This window comes from Geospiza fortis, unplaced genomic scaffold, assembly GCF_000277835.1.
Source record: "Geospiza fortis unplaced genomic scaffold, GeoFor_1.0 scaffold289, whole genome shotgun sequence".
NCBI classification, from domain to species: Eukaryota; Metazoa; Chordata; class Aves; order Passeriformes; family Thraupidae; genus Geospiza; species Geospiza fortis.
In genome coordinates this window covers 278,457-292,462 of record NW_005054478.1, presented here as the reverse complement: position 1 = coordinate 292,462, position 14,006 = coordinate 278,457, and the positions used below count along the sequence as shown (strand labels likewise).

The following is a 14,006-nucleotide window of genomic DNA, read 5'->3' as shown; positions in this document are numbered from 1 at the left end:
CGGGGACAGGCAGGGCTGTGGTGTCACAGCGATGCGCGCCCTGCAACCTGTGCGGTGATAAGTTTTATATTTGACATTGAGCTATTTCTGAGAGTTTAAGGTGATGCTGTCTGAAAATACGGCTGTTTATTTCTTTAACAAACTTCGCTTAAATGCTGGTGGGTTTTTGCATGTGCTGCTTTCCTGCTTGTGTCCTATTCCATGATTATTCTCCCATCAAATGCCTGCGGGATATATTTCTAGCCCTCAGTGGCCTGTGCACCTGACCCATCAAGTTCCCATTTAAAGGATTGGTATAAGCAAAGTGATGTTAATTTTGGTGTGATAGGAAACGTTTATTGACACAAAGGTGCAATTCCAGAAGAATCCAGAGTTTGAGGTAGTGAGGGCTGACTCAGAGCCTGCTCTAAGTGTGTGATGTATCCTGGCCTCCCTGAGTTCCAGCTGGAGAAGCAGATTCTCTTTCAGTTTTGAAGACTGCTTCCTGTCTGAAGCAATTCGGTTGAGGTGCTTAGTACATAATGGTTGTGGGGTGAGAGAAATTAAAATATAACAGCACACAGAACCCTAGTCAGGCTGATCAGATAAAAATCCTGTGATGCCAGGGCAGCCTGGCTTCAAATGGGAAAACAGTTTGTAGGTGATTCTCTAGAATCCTTTGAGAAATAACTTTAGGAAGAAGGAGATGTAAGTTTTATTTCCTTTGGTCAGAACAGAGGGCAGCGTTGCTGTGCGTGTTTGCAGAACTTGTCAATACCAAGGGAGGGAAATGGGTAAATATAGTTGTTATTTAATCTCTTGCAGGAGGTCAGTGCCTGCACTTCCTTCAGACTAATTAGCATGGGATTAATGGATCATCTCTCGTATCCAAATAAGCACAGCAAACTTTGATTGCCCTCAATGATTCACGCTTGTCAAGACAGCTGTAGTTTTTTTAAACAACAAACTGTAACTTTTTTTAAACACTAACTGTACCCCACAACTGGTCTGGCCGTGAGGGAGCATGATCTGTCAGGCAGGTGTGGAGCCAGGAACGTGTCCTGTGGGGTGTCTGCCCCCAACAGCTCTGCAGAGGGCTTCAGCTGCTTACATGCTCTGTGTTCCTTCTGCTTAAAAATATTCCAGGGCTGGTGTCCTTAGGTTGTTGATTTCATTTGGTAATGCAGTAGCCAATGGATGGCTTTTAAATCCCGTGTGGAATCTCCTGGGATTTGGTCCTGGCTTTAGTTTATGGTTGTGTTAAAGTTTATTGCTGCACCCTGAAGTGTACCCAGATAGGAGTCACCTACCTCTCCTTTCTCCTAGTACAAACTCTGAGATTTTGTGTTATGTGGATGCTGTCAGGTTATAATGCTAAATTTGCCCTAAGTTTTATGATAGGTTTATTATTGCATTCTAGTGAGACTGCTTGCCCTCTCCTTTGCTACTCTACAACAGAGGGAAGACACTTTGATCACACTGAGCCTTGCTCAGATATAGACAAACCCATGAAAATATACCAATGTCATTTGCTTTATGTGCAGTGTCAGCTGAGGCTCTGATCGATTTAAAAAATAGTCAGTTTAATCTCGTTAACATGGTATCTCAGATCTTAACACTTTGAGGAGGGTAACTAAAGGCTTCCCTAGTGACCAGCTTGCATGTGAGTAATGCTTCCAGGCCTCTAATAATTTCTTCCTTAGATCTGTTCCTGTAGCTCTTCTTTTGTCCCAATAAAATATCTCTTCCACGTCTGTAGGAGTCTGTACCTGTCTAATGCTTTCTCCCTTATCCTTCTGCTTAGAGGAAAGCCTGAACCTTTCCTCACTCCTTTCTTTACATTGGAATTTTAAATTGGATCATTGACGTCTGAACTTCAAGCCTGTAGTGAAAACAAGGCAAAGTGTGGCTTTTGTGGCTGTTGGTTTGTTTTAGAAATGGAGGTAGGGATGTATTTCTCTTTGCATTACATGAAAATACATAATATCTGTATGGTTGCATTCCCTCCCAGGACTCTGTGAAGTTCTTAACCACTGTCATGAATAAATGCCACTAAAATTTTAAGAATTATTTATGGCACCTACCTATGCATGCTTTAGGGAACACATTTTTTACCTTAAAGTTCTGAGCAGCTGGAAGGCTGAGCCTCTTTGAACACCTCTGTTTGCAGCCTCAAAAAGCTTAAGATTTCTTCCTGCCCAGTCAAATGGTGCATGGAGTGACCAGCACGTCTCACACACATTTATTTGACTTTTTAGGGCCCCCAACCAGCCTTTTCCAGCCGCCCCGGCGCCCAGGCCTGGGCACTGTTGGGAAACCCATCCGGCTCCTGGCCAACCACTTCCAGGTTCAGATCCCCAAGATTGATGTTTATCACTATGATGTGGATATCAAACCAGAGAAACGCCCCCGAAGAGTCAACAGGTAGGAGTTACTTAATAAAGGTTTATTGATTTAAATTAGGTGTATTTACCTGATGTAAGGAAGTTGTGCATCCTAGGAATTCTCCATCTGCTAAAGGCCTGGTTGTGTTTGTACTGTGGTCAGCAGTTGCTTTTCAGTGAACTATAATATTCTTGCAATTGGCCTGTAGTCTGGAAGGCTCTGGGAAATGTACTGAGCATTGACCTCCAGCTGGTTTTATTTTACAGTCTACAAGTCAATGTCCCTGGTAATTGTTCCACAGTCTGTTACACAAATATGTGTAGCAGCTGAGGGGAGGCATTTCAGCTTGTAGATTTTGGAGTCCACACATGGATCAATCCACACAGTGCTCCCACCCACCCAAGGCTTGTGTCTGCTCCTGTGTGTGAACATCTCTCCAGGTTCCTCTGCTTGTTTTGGCTGTAGCTCTGCTGACATCACAGATACCTGTACAGACACCTGTGTGTGCCACTTGGGTGTCTTAACCTGGAGGTGACATTCACAACTTCTGGTGTGACCTAGGGGTGTTTTGTGCATTGCTGTTTTTCATATCTTGCTCCTTTAAGAAAAAACGAAAGAATAATTTTAAATTGTGTAAGCCCATTACTGAATTTTCTGTTCTTCCCCTTAATGAATCACTGCCTAGGGAGGTGGTGGACACGATGGTGAGGCACTTCAAGATGCAGATATTTGGGGATCGGCAGCCTGGCTACGATGGGAAGCGGAACATGTACACAGCACACCCCTTACCCATTGGCAGGGACAGAGTAAGTGTTGCTTTAACTTTTCCACGGGAAAACTGTTACAGTGTCATTTGAAAAGTGTTCTTTTATTGACATAAACCCAAAATACTGTCACACCTATTGGTGTAGTCTTGAAAATGACAGACAGGAGCAGTCAGGAACTCTAGGAGCTCACTGGTGTTTTACTGCAGTTTGTGTCTTTGGGTTTCTAATTCCCACTTCTTCAGCTACAGAATATCACGAGACATGAGAACTACATTTTGCTCTTAGAGCTGCAAGGAGATTATTTTTCTTTCACCCTGGTGGCAACTTCCCTTTTCCCTGTTCTGACCCTTGTTCTGTTGCTGAATGATAAAGTCGTTGTAGCTGATGATGGCTCTGGTTGGGTTTGGTTGTGCTGTGGAGATACGTCCTTGTCTTCCTGGAACAAGCAGATCAGCTGTTCCTGCCTTGCATGTGCACCCCAGCTCTAAACAAAACTTTCCCTCATCTATTGATCTCCCAAGGGATCTGGTCATTGTTGTGCCTTGGAGGATGTCCAGGATGAGTTCACAGTTACCCTCTGGGCTGTGGGGTGTGACAATCATCCCAAGTGCTGCACCAGAACTCTGAGATTTGTGTTTCTCACTGAGTCTCCTTTATGACCAAAAGGTTTTCTTGCCTTCCCATTTGGTTCACAAAACATCTTGCTATTAATTGGCTGACTTAAAAAAATGACTCACTGTTCTCCAGAGCTTTGATGTCACCATACTAATCACTGCTGAAAATTTACATTTAAAGATACTTCAGTGCAGTTTCTCAGATGAATAAATGACAAACTTCCAAAGTCCTGAGGGAGGCAATTGTAATATTTTAAGGTCATTACACAAACTAATAATCAAAAATACAGAATCAAAGGACACCTAGGAGAAAACTGTGCCATTGCTGAGTATTGTGTCTGTCTGCAATCCATAACAAAAGCTTGTTCTTAATTTTCTTGTGCCTGTGGCAGGTGGATATGGAGGTTACACTTCCAGGAGAGGGGAAGGACCAGACATTTAAGGTTTCCATTCAGTGGGTGTCAGTCGTCAGCCTTCAGATGCTGCTGGAAGCTCTGGCAGGGCACTTGAATGAAGTTCCTGAAGATTCTGTACAGGCACTGGATGTAATCACACGGCACCTTCCCTCCATGAGGTGGGTACTTGTGGGGCCTTCCTGACTGGGTATGTCTTCTATCCATCTTAACCTTTGTGTTTGTCATTCCTTGCTGCTGCTCTGCTGCCCATTACACTCCTGTGGTAGAAGGGATGAGGGATACAGCCATGTAATTCAACACCTGCCTTACAAATTTGCACTAGAATAGGGAAATGTGATCTGAACTAGACTTGAGTCTGCTGGTCATGTTTCTAACAGGAATTTGCTGTACCCTTTCCAGCTGCCCTGTCAGAAAAGGCTTTGTGTGCTTGCCATAAATCAGCTCTGACAGTTAAAACATGCTGTAATAATAACATGTTTTAAACACTATAGGTGTGAATGTAAAAAAATATATCAGAAGGAAATGATCAGAGTATTAAATTTTCTTATTTTTTCCAGGTACACTCCTGTGGGTCGCTCCTTTTTCTCCCCTCCTGAAGGTTATTACCACCCCCTGGGAGGGGGCAGGGAGGTCTGGTTTGGCTTCCACCAGTCTGTCCGTCCTGCCATGTGGAACATGATGCTCAACATTGATGGTGTGTAGGAGATTCTGTCTCACTCATGTAACAGAGTTCTTTGTGCTTCCCAGTTCATTGTCCTGTCTTTTTGTCTTAGTGTCAGCGACTGCTTTCTATCGTGCCCAGCCTATCATTGAGTTCATGTGCGAGGTCTTGGACATCCAGAACATCAGTGAACAAAGCAAACCTCTGACAGACTCCCAGCGTGTCAAGTTTACCAAAGAAATCAGAGGTAAAAGCTTGTCCTAAAGCTGCTGCAAGAAAATACTGAAACCTGCTCATAATATGTCCTAATGAAAATTTGCAATGCACATGGAGAGCTGGGCTGTTCCCTTTTTGCCTTCATGCTTTTCAAAAGTGATTCCTGTCCCTGGATTTATTTTCTGTTGGGTTTTCAGGTCTAAAAGTAGAGGTGACCCACTGTGGCCAGATGAAGAGAAAATACCGAGTTTGCAACGTTACCCGGCGACCAGCCAGCCACCAGACGTATGTACCAAGCACTGCCTGACAGTTCTTAAAATATTCAACCTATTCAATATATCTGGAATATATTTGGTGTATTTTTTGTGCAGGAATAGTTGATTCTGGAGGTGAAGCAGCTGTGTGGCTTTACAGGAATGTTTAGTCTTAGTGGAGTAGAGGGATAGTGTGGGTTTTGACTTTCTTTCAACCCAGGAAAACTGAGCTATATCCTGGTTTTTAAATACAGTTACCAAAAGCTCCTATTTTTAAAATACCTAAAATATGAGAAATTCAGTATATATTCTAAAATCTTTTCATAAAGAAGAGATCCAGTAAGTAAGGAAAATAGAGATTTGCTAAAGGTAGTCTGCAATAGGTTTTTCATACCATTTTTTCCTTAAAAAAAATCTGATGAAGTCTAACCAGAACAAATGTCATTTCTAGGTTCCCTCTGCAGCTGGAGAATGGGCAGGCCATGGAGTGCACAGTAGCTCAGTATTTTAAGCAGAAGTACAGTCTGCAGCTGAAATACCCTCACCTGCCGTGTCTCCAAGTGGGACAGGAGCAGAAACACACGTACCTGCCACTGGAGGTAAGGTTCTGAGTCCTGCACTGTGGGGTGTCCTCTGTTGAACGGTGTCACAGCACCTCTCCCTGCTCCCCTGCAGGTGTGTAACATCGTGGCTGGCCAGAGGTGCATCAAGAAGCTGACAGACAATCAGACATCAACCATGATAAAAGCTACAGCCAGGTCTGCCCCAGACAGGCAGGAGGAGATCAGCAGACTGGTGAGTATTTTTCCAGCTGCACAGTCTGTATTTGTCACTTCTTGTGGCTTTTCCAGAGCATTGGAGCAGGTGATGTTGAGCAGCATGACCAAGAGAGAAGTTAAAAAAATCTGTTTTGGTTAAAACAAATCCTTCTGAAACAGAGAGGCTGTTGATGACAAAGAGGGCAGAGTCACCTGAAGCTTTAGTTTAGTGACATCAGTACTTGTCTTGTCCCCAGGTGAAGAGTAACAGTATGGTTGGTGGGCCTGATCCCTATCTGAAGGAGTTTGGAATTGTTGTCCATAACGAAATGACAGAGCTGACAGGCAGAGTTCTGCCAGCCCCAATGCTGCAGTATGGAGGCAGGGTGAGTTTCCATGTCTTGTAAAACTCCTTATCCTCAAGTTATTGAAATTCATGAGGTGTTTTGTGTATCTTCCTCTGGTGGGCTACAGTCAAAACGGAGCAGCATTAGATTTGTAATTTGCCTTTGGTTTTTACCTAGAACAAGACTGTGGCCACACCAAACCAAGGCGTGTGGGACATGAGAGGGAAACAGTTCTATGCTGGCATTGAGATTAAAGTTTGGGCTGTTGCCTGTTTTGCTCCTCAGAAACAATGCAGGGAAGACTTGCTGAAGTAAGTATTTTCCTATTTATTCAGGATTCTATTTCAAGGTGTATTTTTCTCATGTTTCTGAAAGGTGATGTGTAGTATAAATTGATTTTCCCCTGCCCTTCAAATTACTCTACAGAATCCTAAAGAAAGAGGTTCTGTGAACCACTGATTGGTAAAAGTCATGGTTGCAATAATGCTCAGATAAATTAGGTGGATAAGTGAAATTTTATAGGTGTATTAGTGAAATTTACCAGAGCATCAGTATTAGTTTGGGAGTCTGCCTCAGGATGTTTATCTCAAATGTCTGGTTCTGTAAGGCTTGTAAAACTACAGTAGCTGATGACCTTCCTCAGAGAGGATTAGAGTCATATTAGTGAGCTCCTGCTGGACAGTAGCTGATGACCTTCCTCAGAGAGTCATATTAGTGAGCTCCTGCTGCGAATAGAATTGCTAAAAAACAGTTACTGTAGTGCTGTGAAGTAGCAGAACCAGTGTAGATCTGGTTGATAAAACTGATGAGTGAGCCATAGTGAGAAGGCCAGAACAAATCCACTTCTATTTCAGGAGTTTCACAGACCAGCTGCGCAAGATCTCCAAGGACGCCGGGATGCCCATCCAGGGCCAGCCCTGCTTCTGCAAGTACGCCCAGGGTGCAGACAGCGTGGAGCCCATGTTCAAACACTTAAAGCTGACTTATGTTGGCCTGCAGCTCATCGTGGTGATTCTGCCTGGGAAGACACCGGTGTACGGTATGGAGAAGGGGCTGGAAAGTGATCAGGAGTTGTACTGCAAGTGGGTGGCAGGAAGGAGGCAGAGGAGGAGATGGGTTCTCTTTAAAAAGATTGGAGCTGGTTTGTCAGGCCTGGTTGGAGAAGTTGTGTATTAGCAAAGAGCAAACTGAACCTTTGTCAGTGAAGTTTCGAGGATCTGAATTACAGTAACATTTGAAAAAAAGTAACAGCAAGCAGGAACCACTGCCTTATTTTCTGTCACAGCTGAAGTCAAGCGGGTTGGAGATACTCTTCTAGGCATGGCCACTCAGTGTGTTCAGGTAAAGAACGTGGTCAAAACCTCTCCACAAACGCTGTCCAACCTGTGTCTGAAGATCAATGCCAAGCTTGGAGGAATCAACAATGTGCTGGTACCTCATCAAAGGTGAGATTCAATCAAAAGCTCTTTGTAATGTCTGCATTGTCAAGGAAAATAGTGTTGTTCCGTTGTGTTCGCTAAAATGATACTTTTCAAAATAAAACATACTTTAGAAATTCCCACAGTCTGGAGTGGACAGTGGAGGATATGTCTGCATTTGGAGTGTTCCCAGTAAGCCCTGAGCCAAGGGGAGTCAGAGCCATCCAGCAGTCACAGCCACCAAACTCACCAAGGTTTTTTTCCTGTCTCTTTCCTGCCTTTGGATTCACTCAGTGTTCCTTTTCCTCTTGCCACCTCCAATAGCATCCTGTGTTTACGTCCAAATTGAAAGAGAAGGAGTGAGGAGGAGTGACTTGGAATCAATGCTTGTAACTTGGTCTGCCTTTGATCCTGTCCTTGTCACTTTCTGTTCTTTCTGGACTGTAAGTGCTGAAGGCAGAGAATTTTGCCCTTAAAGACTCTCACAGGTTTTAGTTCTGTTCAGTGCTTTGGATGCACCTTCCTCAGCTTTAATGCTTTTTTGTTCCTAGCCCTCTTTCTTTTTTGCTGTTCTTATTTATTATTATGAGTTGATAAGAGGCCGCCTCTCCTCTCAAGTCAGGGTGAGGAAGTTTGGGTTGTTTAGGCTGGAGAAGAGCAGGTTGTGTGAAAACCTTCCAGTATCCAAAAGGGCCAAGGAGGCCAGAGAGGGACTGTAGTAATGGCTTCAAACTGAAAGAGAGTATGTCTAGATTAGAGATTAGGAAGGAATGGTTCCCTGTGAGGATGGTGAGGCCCTGGCACAGGTTGCCCAGAAAAGCTGTGGTTGCCCCATCCCAGGAAGTGTTCAAAGCCAGGTTGGACAGGGCTTGGAGCAACCAAGGTTAGGGTGGGCTGGGTGGAACTGGCTGGGCTTTAAGGCTTTTCCAACCCAAACCCTTCCAGAATTTGGTGATTCTAACTAATAAACCCAATCTTACCAAACAGGCCCTCAGTGTTCCAGCAGCCAGTGATCTTTCTGGGAGCAGATGTCACTCACCCTCCCGCCGGGGACGGGAAGAAGCCGTCGATCGCGGCCGTGGTGGGCAGCATGGACGGGCACCCCAGCCGCTACTGCGCCACGGTGCGCGTGCAGACCTCGCGCCAGGAGACCTCCCAGGAGCTGCTCTACAGCCAGGAGGTGATCCAGGACCTGACCAACATGGTGCGGGAGCTGCTGATCCAGTTCTACAAATCCACTCGCTTCAAGCCCACCAGGATCATTTACTACAGAGGGGGAGTGTCGGAAGGACAGATGAAACAGGTATTGCCTGATAATTTTTTCTTGCTTTTAAAAAGGGATTGATATATAGTTATGTGGATTATAAGGGATTGGCCATTGAAAAAAAATATTTATTTATGTAGATTATATTTGTTATTGGAAAAATTAAGTTAAAAATTAAAAAAAACCCACTTAATTATTAAAAATTAAGTGAATTGTCCTGGGCAAGCACAATTTACTAGTCTGATCGTGTCCCCTACCATGTGGCATTTGTACACATGTTAAAAAAATAATCAAATACCTACTGAATTCATCACACAATATTTAAATCTTCTGCTTGTAGGTAGCTTGGCCAGAGCTGATCGCTATCCGGAAGGCCTGCATTAGTTTGGAGGAAGATTATAGACCTGGAATAACCTACATTGTTGTGCAGAAAAGGCATCACACCAGGCTGTTCTGTGCTGACAAAACTGAAAGGGCAAGTACTGACTCCATGAGGGGGAGGTGGTGGCACAGGAAAGTGGAATTGTTTGATTCAGTGGGGTGGGATACATCTTGCCCACTAAAGCTGTAAAGCAGCAGCAGTACTGAGTGATAATGGGCTTTCTCTACCAAAATAACCAGTTCCTCCTTTTTTTTATTGCTCTATATCAGATGGAACAGCTTGTTCCCCCTTTTGGAATAGGTGTGCTCAGTATCCCAGTATTTGTGTACCTGGGGATGTATCCTGGGTTTTTATAGTCCAGGATTCCTGATGATGAGCTGACCTGGCTGTTCACTCTGTTCCCTGTTCTGTCTCCAGGTGCATCTAAGATGTGCCTGTGGTACAAATCCACAGGCTAGCTGAGGAACCTTCTTTAGGGAAGAACTTGATCTGAGGTTTGCTTAAAAACCCAGATCTCCAGGGTGTGAGATCAAACAAGGGTACGAAATAAATTTATCTCAGGAATCTGCATTTTCAGATCCTGAATTACTTGTGTAGGCTTTATCCCACTCTGCAGTTTTAATGGTGCTGGCAAGGGTTTTATTTTCCTCTGATGACACACCAGCTGGATTTGGTGAAGTTTCTAAAAATGAATTCACAGAGAACATTTTCATTCCTCCTGTGTAAACGACCTTAATATATTTTCACCTTTCTGAGCAGTAAATTCTCCAGCAGCTTTCAATAGAGCCTGTCTTTGAAAGCATTTTGGGGTCACTTCCAAAAAAGCCCATGGACTAATAATAAACCTTTCTCACTAGGTGGGTAAAAGTGGCAACGTACCAGCAGGCACTACTGTGGACAGCACCATCACACATCCCTCTGAATTTGACTTTTACCTCTGTAGCCATGCAGGAATTCAGGTAATGTCAGCTCTGCTGCACTCAGGCTGTGTGACTAAATCCTTGTAGTTGTCCCCATGGGAAAAGTCACTTCTGTTTGTCACTTGGCAGACTCAGAGTGTGTCGGTGCCTGCTTGGCACTGACTCCTCAGTGCCTGCTGGAAGGTGCAGCCTGCAGGTACCACCTCTGTCCTTGCTGTTGCTCTCCAGCTGACTGCTCACCTGTTCTCTGCAGGGAACCAGCCGGCCCTCCCACTACCAGGTGTTGTGGGATGACAACTGCTTCACAGCAGACGAGCTGCAGCTGCTGACGTACCAGCTGTGCCACACGTACGTGCGCTGCACCCGCTCCGTCTCCATCCCCGCGCCCGCCTACTATGCCAGGCTGGTGGCATTTCGGGCCAGGTACCATCTTGTGGACAAGGATCACGACAGGTAAGGAACAGCCTCATCATCCTGGTAAGCAGGTAGTGAAGCTGAGCTGTGCTGCTTGTCCCGGTTGTTGACGGGTGTGTGTCTGCTCACAGCGCTGAGGGCAGCCACGTGTCAGGGCAGAGCAACGGCCGCGACCCGCAGGCGCTGGCCAAGGCCGTGCAGATCCACCACGACACCCAGCACACCATGTATTTCGCTTGAGAGCACCTGGGAAGATGAGGCTAAACAACTACCCATGCAGTCCTGAAGTGTTTGGAAACCTCCTGCTCTATCCAGGGCCGGGGGATTTCGGACTGCCCACTACCAGCAGCTCCGGACAGTCGCACTGAATTTGTTCTTCACTGCAACGTCTGATGCACCAACACAATTGAGCCATTTGTTTCATTGTTTTCTGTACTAGAAATCCATAGACTTGTCTTTTCTGATGCATTGGACTGAATTTTTACCTCAAAGCGCAAAGGCCGATCATCCTGAAATTTTTCAAGGACTTGGCACGAAAGGTTTCTATCAAATCTTTTGCTAGCTGTGGTTTTTTCAGTTCTCCTCATCCCATGAGCTGACGGTGACTGCTGCTCTGTCTCCGTGCCCTGCTTCGTGAGTATGATGTGATGGCAAAATGTTTTATCCAGCTCGCTGTAATCCTTCTGTCGTGTGGGGCCATAGATTTTTTTATGGAGATTTTAGACTTCACTACTGTAAATGCCTTTTAACAAACATAACTTTCACAGGTATTGCAGTTTTTTGTCAGTTTTACTAATTATCTTTTTAATCTCTGCAGACTTGGGCTGCAAAGCAATTGCACTATACTGCGAGTTAATAGGTGGTTCTTGTTCTGTGAATGTGTAATATAACCAATAGTGATGCCTGTCAGTAGATTTTAATGATAATGGTTACAAATAATACTGCCATGGTATCGTAACAAGTACTGAACCATCATTTCCCCCCTCTAAAAATGATAAAACAAAAAAAAAATTTAGCTTTTAGGTATTTTGCAAACTTTTACAAAAGTGCCCACTTTATGCTGCTGTGTGGTTTGATAAATCTAAGTGATTTTAAAACTTTTTTCTCATAGAAGGTTTAACTTTGGCAATAAATCTTTGTTTTTTAAGCCCCCCCAAACAGTGTAATTTTCTAGCTGAGGATTGTGCATGAGTTTAACCAACGTTCTCGTGTCGTTTTCTGAACACACAATTTGGCAGTTTCTGAAACAAATTAGAAAAGACACATTTCCATGCTTTTTTTAAGAATTATTTTTAACTGTTTTATATTCACTGTTGGTGTCCTGTCTACAACATTTTTTATAAGCTTGGAAACTGGGTGTTCCGTGTAGGAAAGGCCAACGTGTGCAGTTGAAATGTATTGTGTGACAGGCAACCTGAGGACTTGTACCAGCATTTTGAATTGTTTTTTTTCCCTGGGAATCTGGGTTGCCCACACAATTGCATTTACAGCATGTTGAACCCGTGTGAGTCTCAAATGCTGATTCTGTCCCAGCCTAGAAATTAGGGTTTTTAATCTGCTTGGCTTTTTTCAGCTGCAACCTGTAATCCAGACCAGGGACCTGGTTTCCCTGGTATTCCTGTAATCCATGAATTCCTGTAATTTAAGACTAGATTCCTTACTGAATACCTGAGTTAGTGCAGATTAAAGCTTATTCCTAAACTGAGGAGGAGTTTGAGGAGCCCGAGGATTGCACTGTGGTCTCTGATACTTGTGTGGGGTTTGCTGCTAAGTTGTCTGCTGTCCCAAAGCTTAGGAACCAGCCCCCTCCAAATTTCAGCAATAGGAAATGCTGTTTCCTTCAGTCTTTAAGCTTGTAAATAAATGAAAGTTTACATTTCTAAATGCTGTTGTTTTCAGTTGTACCAGAGTACACTGAACATATTCAGACAGTTTTATAACCTCCTTGCCAGTAGTACGTCTCATAAATTAAGTTTAACCTCTTTTCATTTCTGTTGAAAATGGGACTGAAGTGAACCCTGCTCCTGGCACGTGCCAGGACGGGTTTAGATTGAAAAAACAAAAAAGATTCTTTTACGTTTTTTAACTTTTTTTTTAAAGAATACCTCACTTGTGTAACAAAATCAGGACATGTGGGTGGGAGACTGACCGCTGCTTTTCTCAGTACTCGTTCAGGGAGAAGACACAAAAACCCTTTTTAGAGTGAACTCTGACTGACCCAACACACACGGAGAACTTTGGCACCTTGAAAAGCACCTGAGCACCTGTTGGAGGTGGTAGGATCCAAGATCCCTGATTTGAGTTTGTGCACTAGGAATGGGGCTGGTTTAACAAGGGTGCATAAAAAATGAACTTTATCACCAGTTAGTTGTCCAGTGCCAAGCACTCCTGGTTGAGACTGAGGGAAGGGAGAGCCTCTCCTTGGTTTGCCTGTGGCTGGATATTTAACCTCAGACCAGGTGGAGCATCAGCCCCTGGTGAGCCCTGGGCCAGCACCCAAGCGGGGCTGGTGTGAGCCCACCCCGGGCCCAGGGCTGGAGTTTTGGGGGGAAAGCACTGAAGTTCAGGATCCAAGTTGCAGCAGTGCTGCCCTAGGCAGGTCTGAGCCCAAGTCTGGAGGACTTGAGGACCTGAGTGAGCCCTGTGGGCCTGAGTGACTCGTTCTGCATGTGTCAATCAATGGGAAGATGTGCATTCTGTAGCTGTAGTTTTAGGGTGTTTTGATTTTTGTTTTTTTGGGGTTTTTTTTTTATAAATAAAGCCTGTTGGCCACTGTTTAGCTCTGTGGTGTGAAAGATTTTAAATGTAGCAAAGTTCAAGGAGTTGGGGAAGGGGGTGGTTGATATATATATATATTAAAAAATATAAAAAAAGGGGAGGGAGGGGGCAGAAATGCTGTTTTCCACCCGGTTCTGCTTGCTTTGTCCCTGCTGAGCTCTGAACAAGCTCTGGCAATCCCTAGTTAGCCTGTCTGCAGCAGTCTGGCTCTTGTGTTGCTGGGAGCTCCATCCGAAGGGCGGTGCAGGGGCTGTCCTGTGCCCACCCTGGCTGGGCCCTTGGGATGGGGCAGGGCCCTGGCTCAGAGCTGGCACTGACAGCCCCGACCCCTTTGTGGATGTGCTGTAGGAGTTTTCTTGCTCAATAGCGAGGGAGTGACTCTGCTTTCGTTTTCAGAAGGCAGGGCCAGAGGGCATTGGATCCATCCCTATCC

The 14,006-nt window shown here is 44.6% G+C and overlaps 1 protein-coding gene across 2 annotated transcripts in view; it reads left to right on the top strand.

The window, feature by feature from the left end:
- Positions 1–2,239: 2,239 nt before the first annotated feature.
- Positions 2,240–14,006, top strand: part of AGO4 (argonaute RISC component 4) — a 12,313-nt gene continuing 546 nt past the window's right edge. The window contains exons 1-18 of one of the 2 annotated variants that reach the window (XM_031063014.1): positions 2,243–2,403; positions 3,050–3,170; positions 4,138–4,319; positions 4,719–4,766; positions 4,806–4,855; positions 4,935–5,069; positions 5,236–5,323; positions 5,744–5,891; positions 5,968–6,087; positions 6,308–6,436; positions 6,575–6,708; positions 7,252–7,436; positions 7,683–7,842; positions 8,803–9,118; positions 9,420–9,554; positions 10,319–10,420; positions 10,635–10,834; positions 10,927–14,006. The exon at positions 10,927–14,006 is cut by the window's right edge and continues 546 nt beyond it. In XM_031063014.1, the coding sequence (XP_030918874.1) occupies positions 3,066–3,170; positions 4,138–4,319; positions 4,719–4,766; positions 4,806–4,855; positions 4,935–5,069; positions 5,236–5,323; positions 5,744–5,891; positions 5,968–6,087; positions 6,308–6,436; positions 6,575–6,708; positions 7,252–7,436; positions 7,683–7,842; positions 8,803–9,118; positions 9,420–9,554; positions 10,319–10,420; positions 10,635–10,834; positions 10,927–11,035 (2,346 nt within the window). In that variant the 5' untranslated portion in view covers positions 2,243–2,403; positions 3,050–3,065 and the 3' untranslated portion in view covers positions 11,036–14,006. Of the gene's footprint in view, positions 2,404–3,049; positions 3,171–4,137; positions 4,320–4,718; positions 4,856–4,934; positions 5,070–5,235; positions 5,324–5,743; positions 5,892–5,967; positions 6,088–6,307; positions 6,437–6,574; positions 6,709–7,251; positions 7,437–7,682; positions 7,843–8,802; positions 9,119–9,419; positions 9,555–10,318; positions 10,421–10,634; positions 10,835–10,926 lie in introns of both variants that reach the window. The other variant, XM_005428293.2, reaches the window with a different exon arrangement.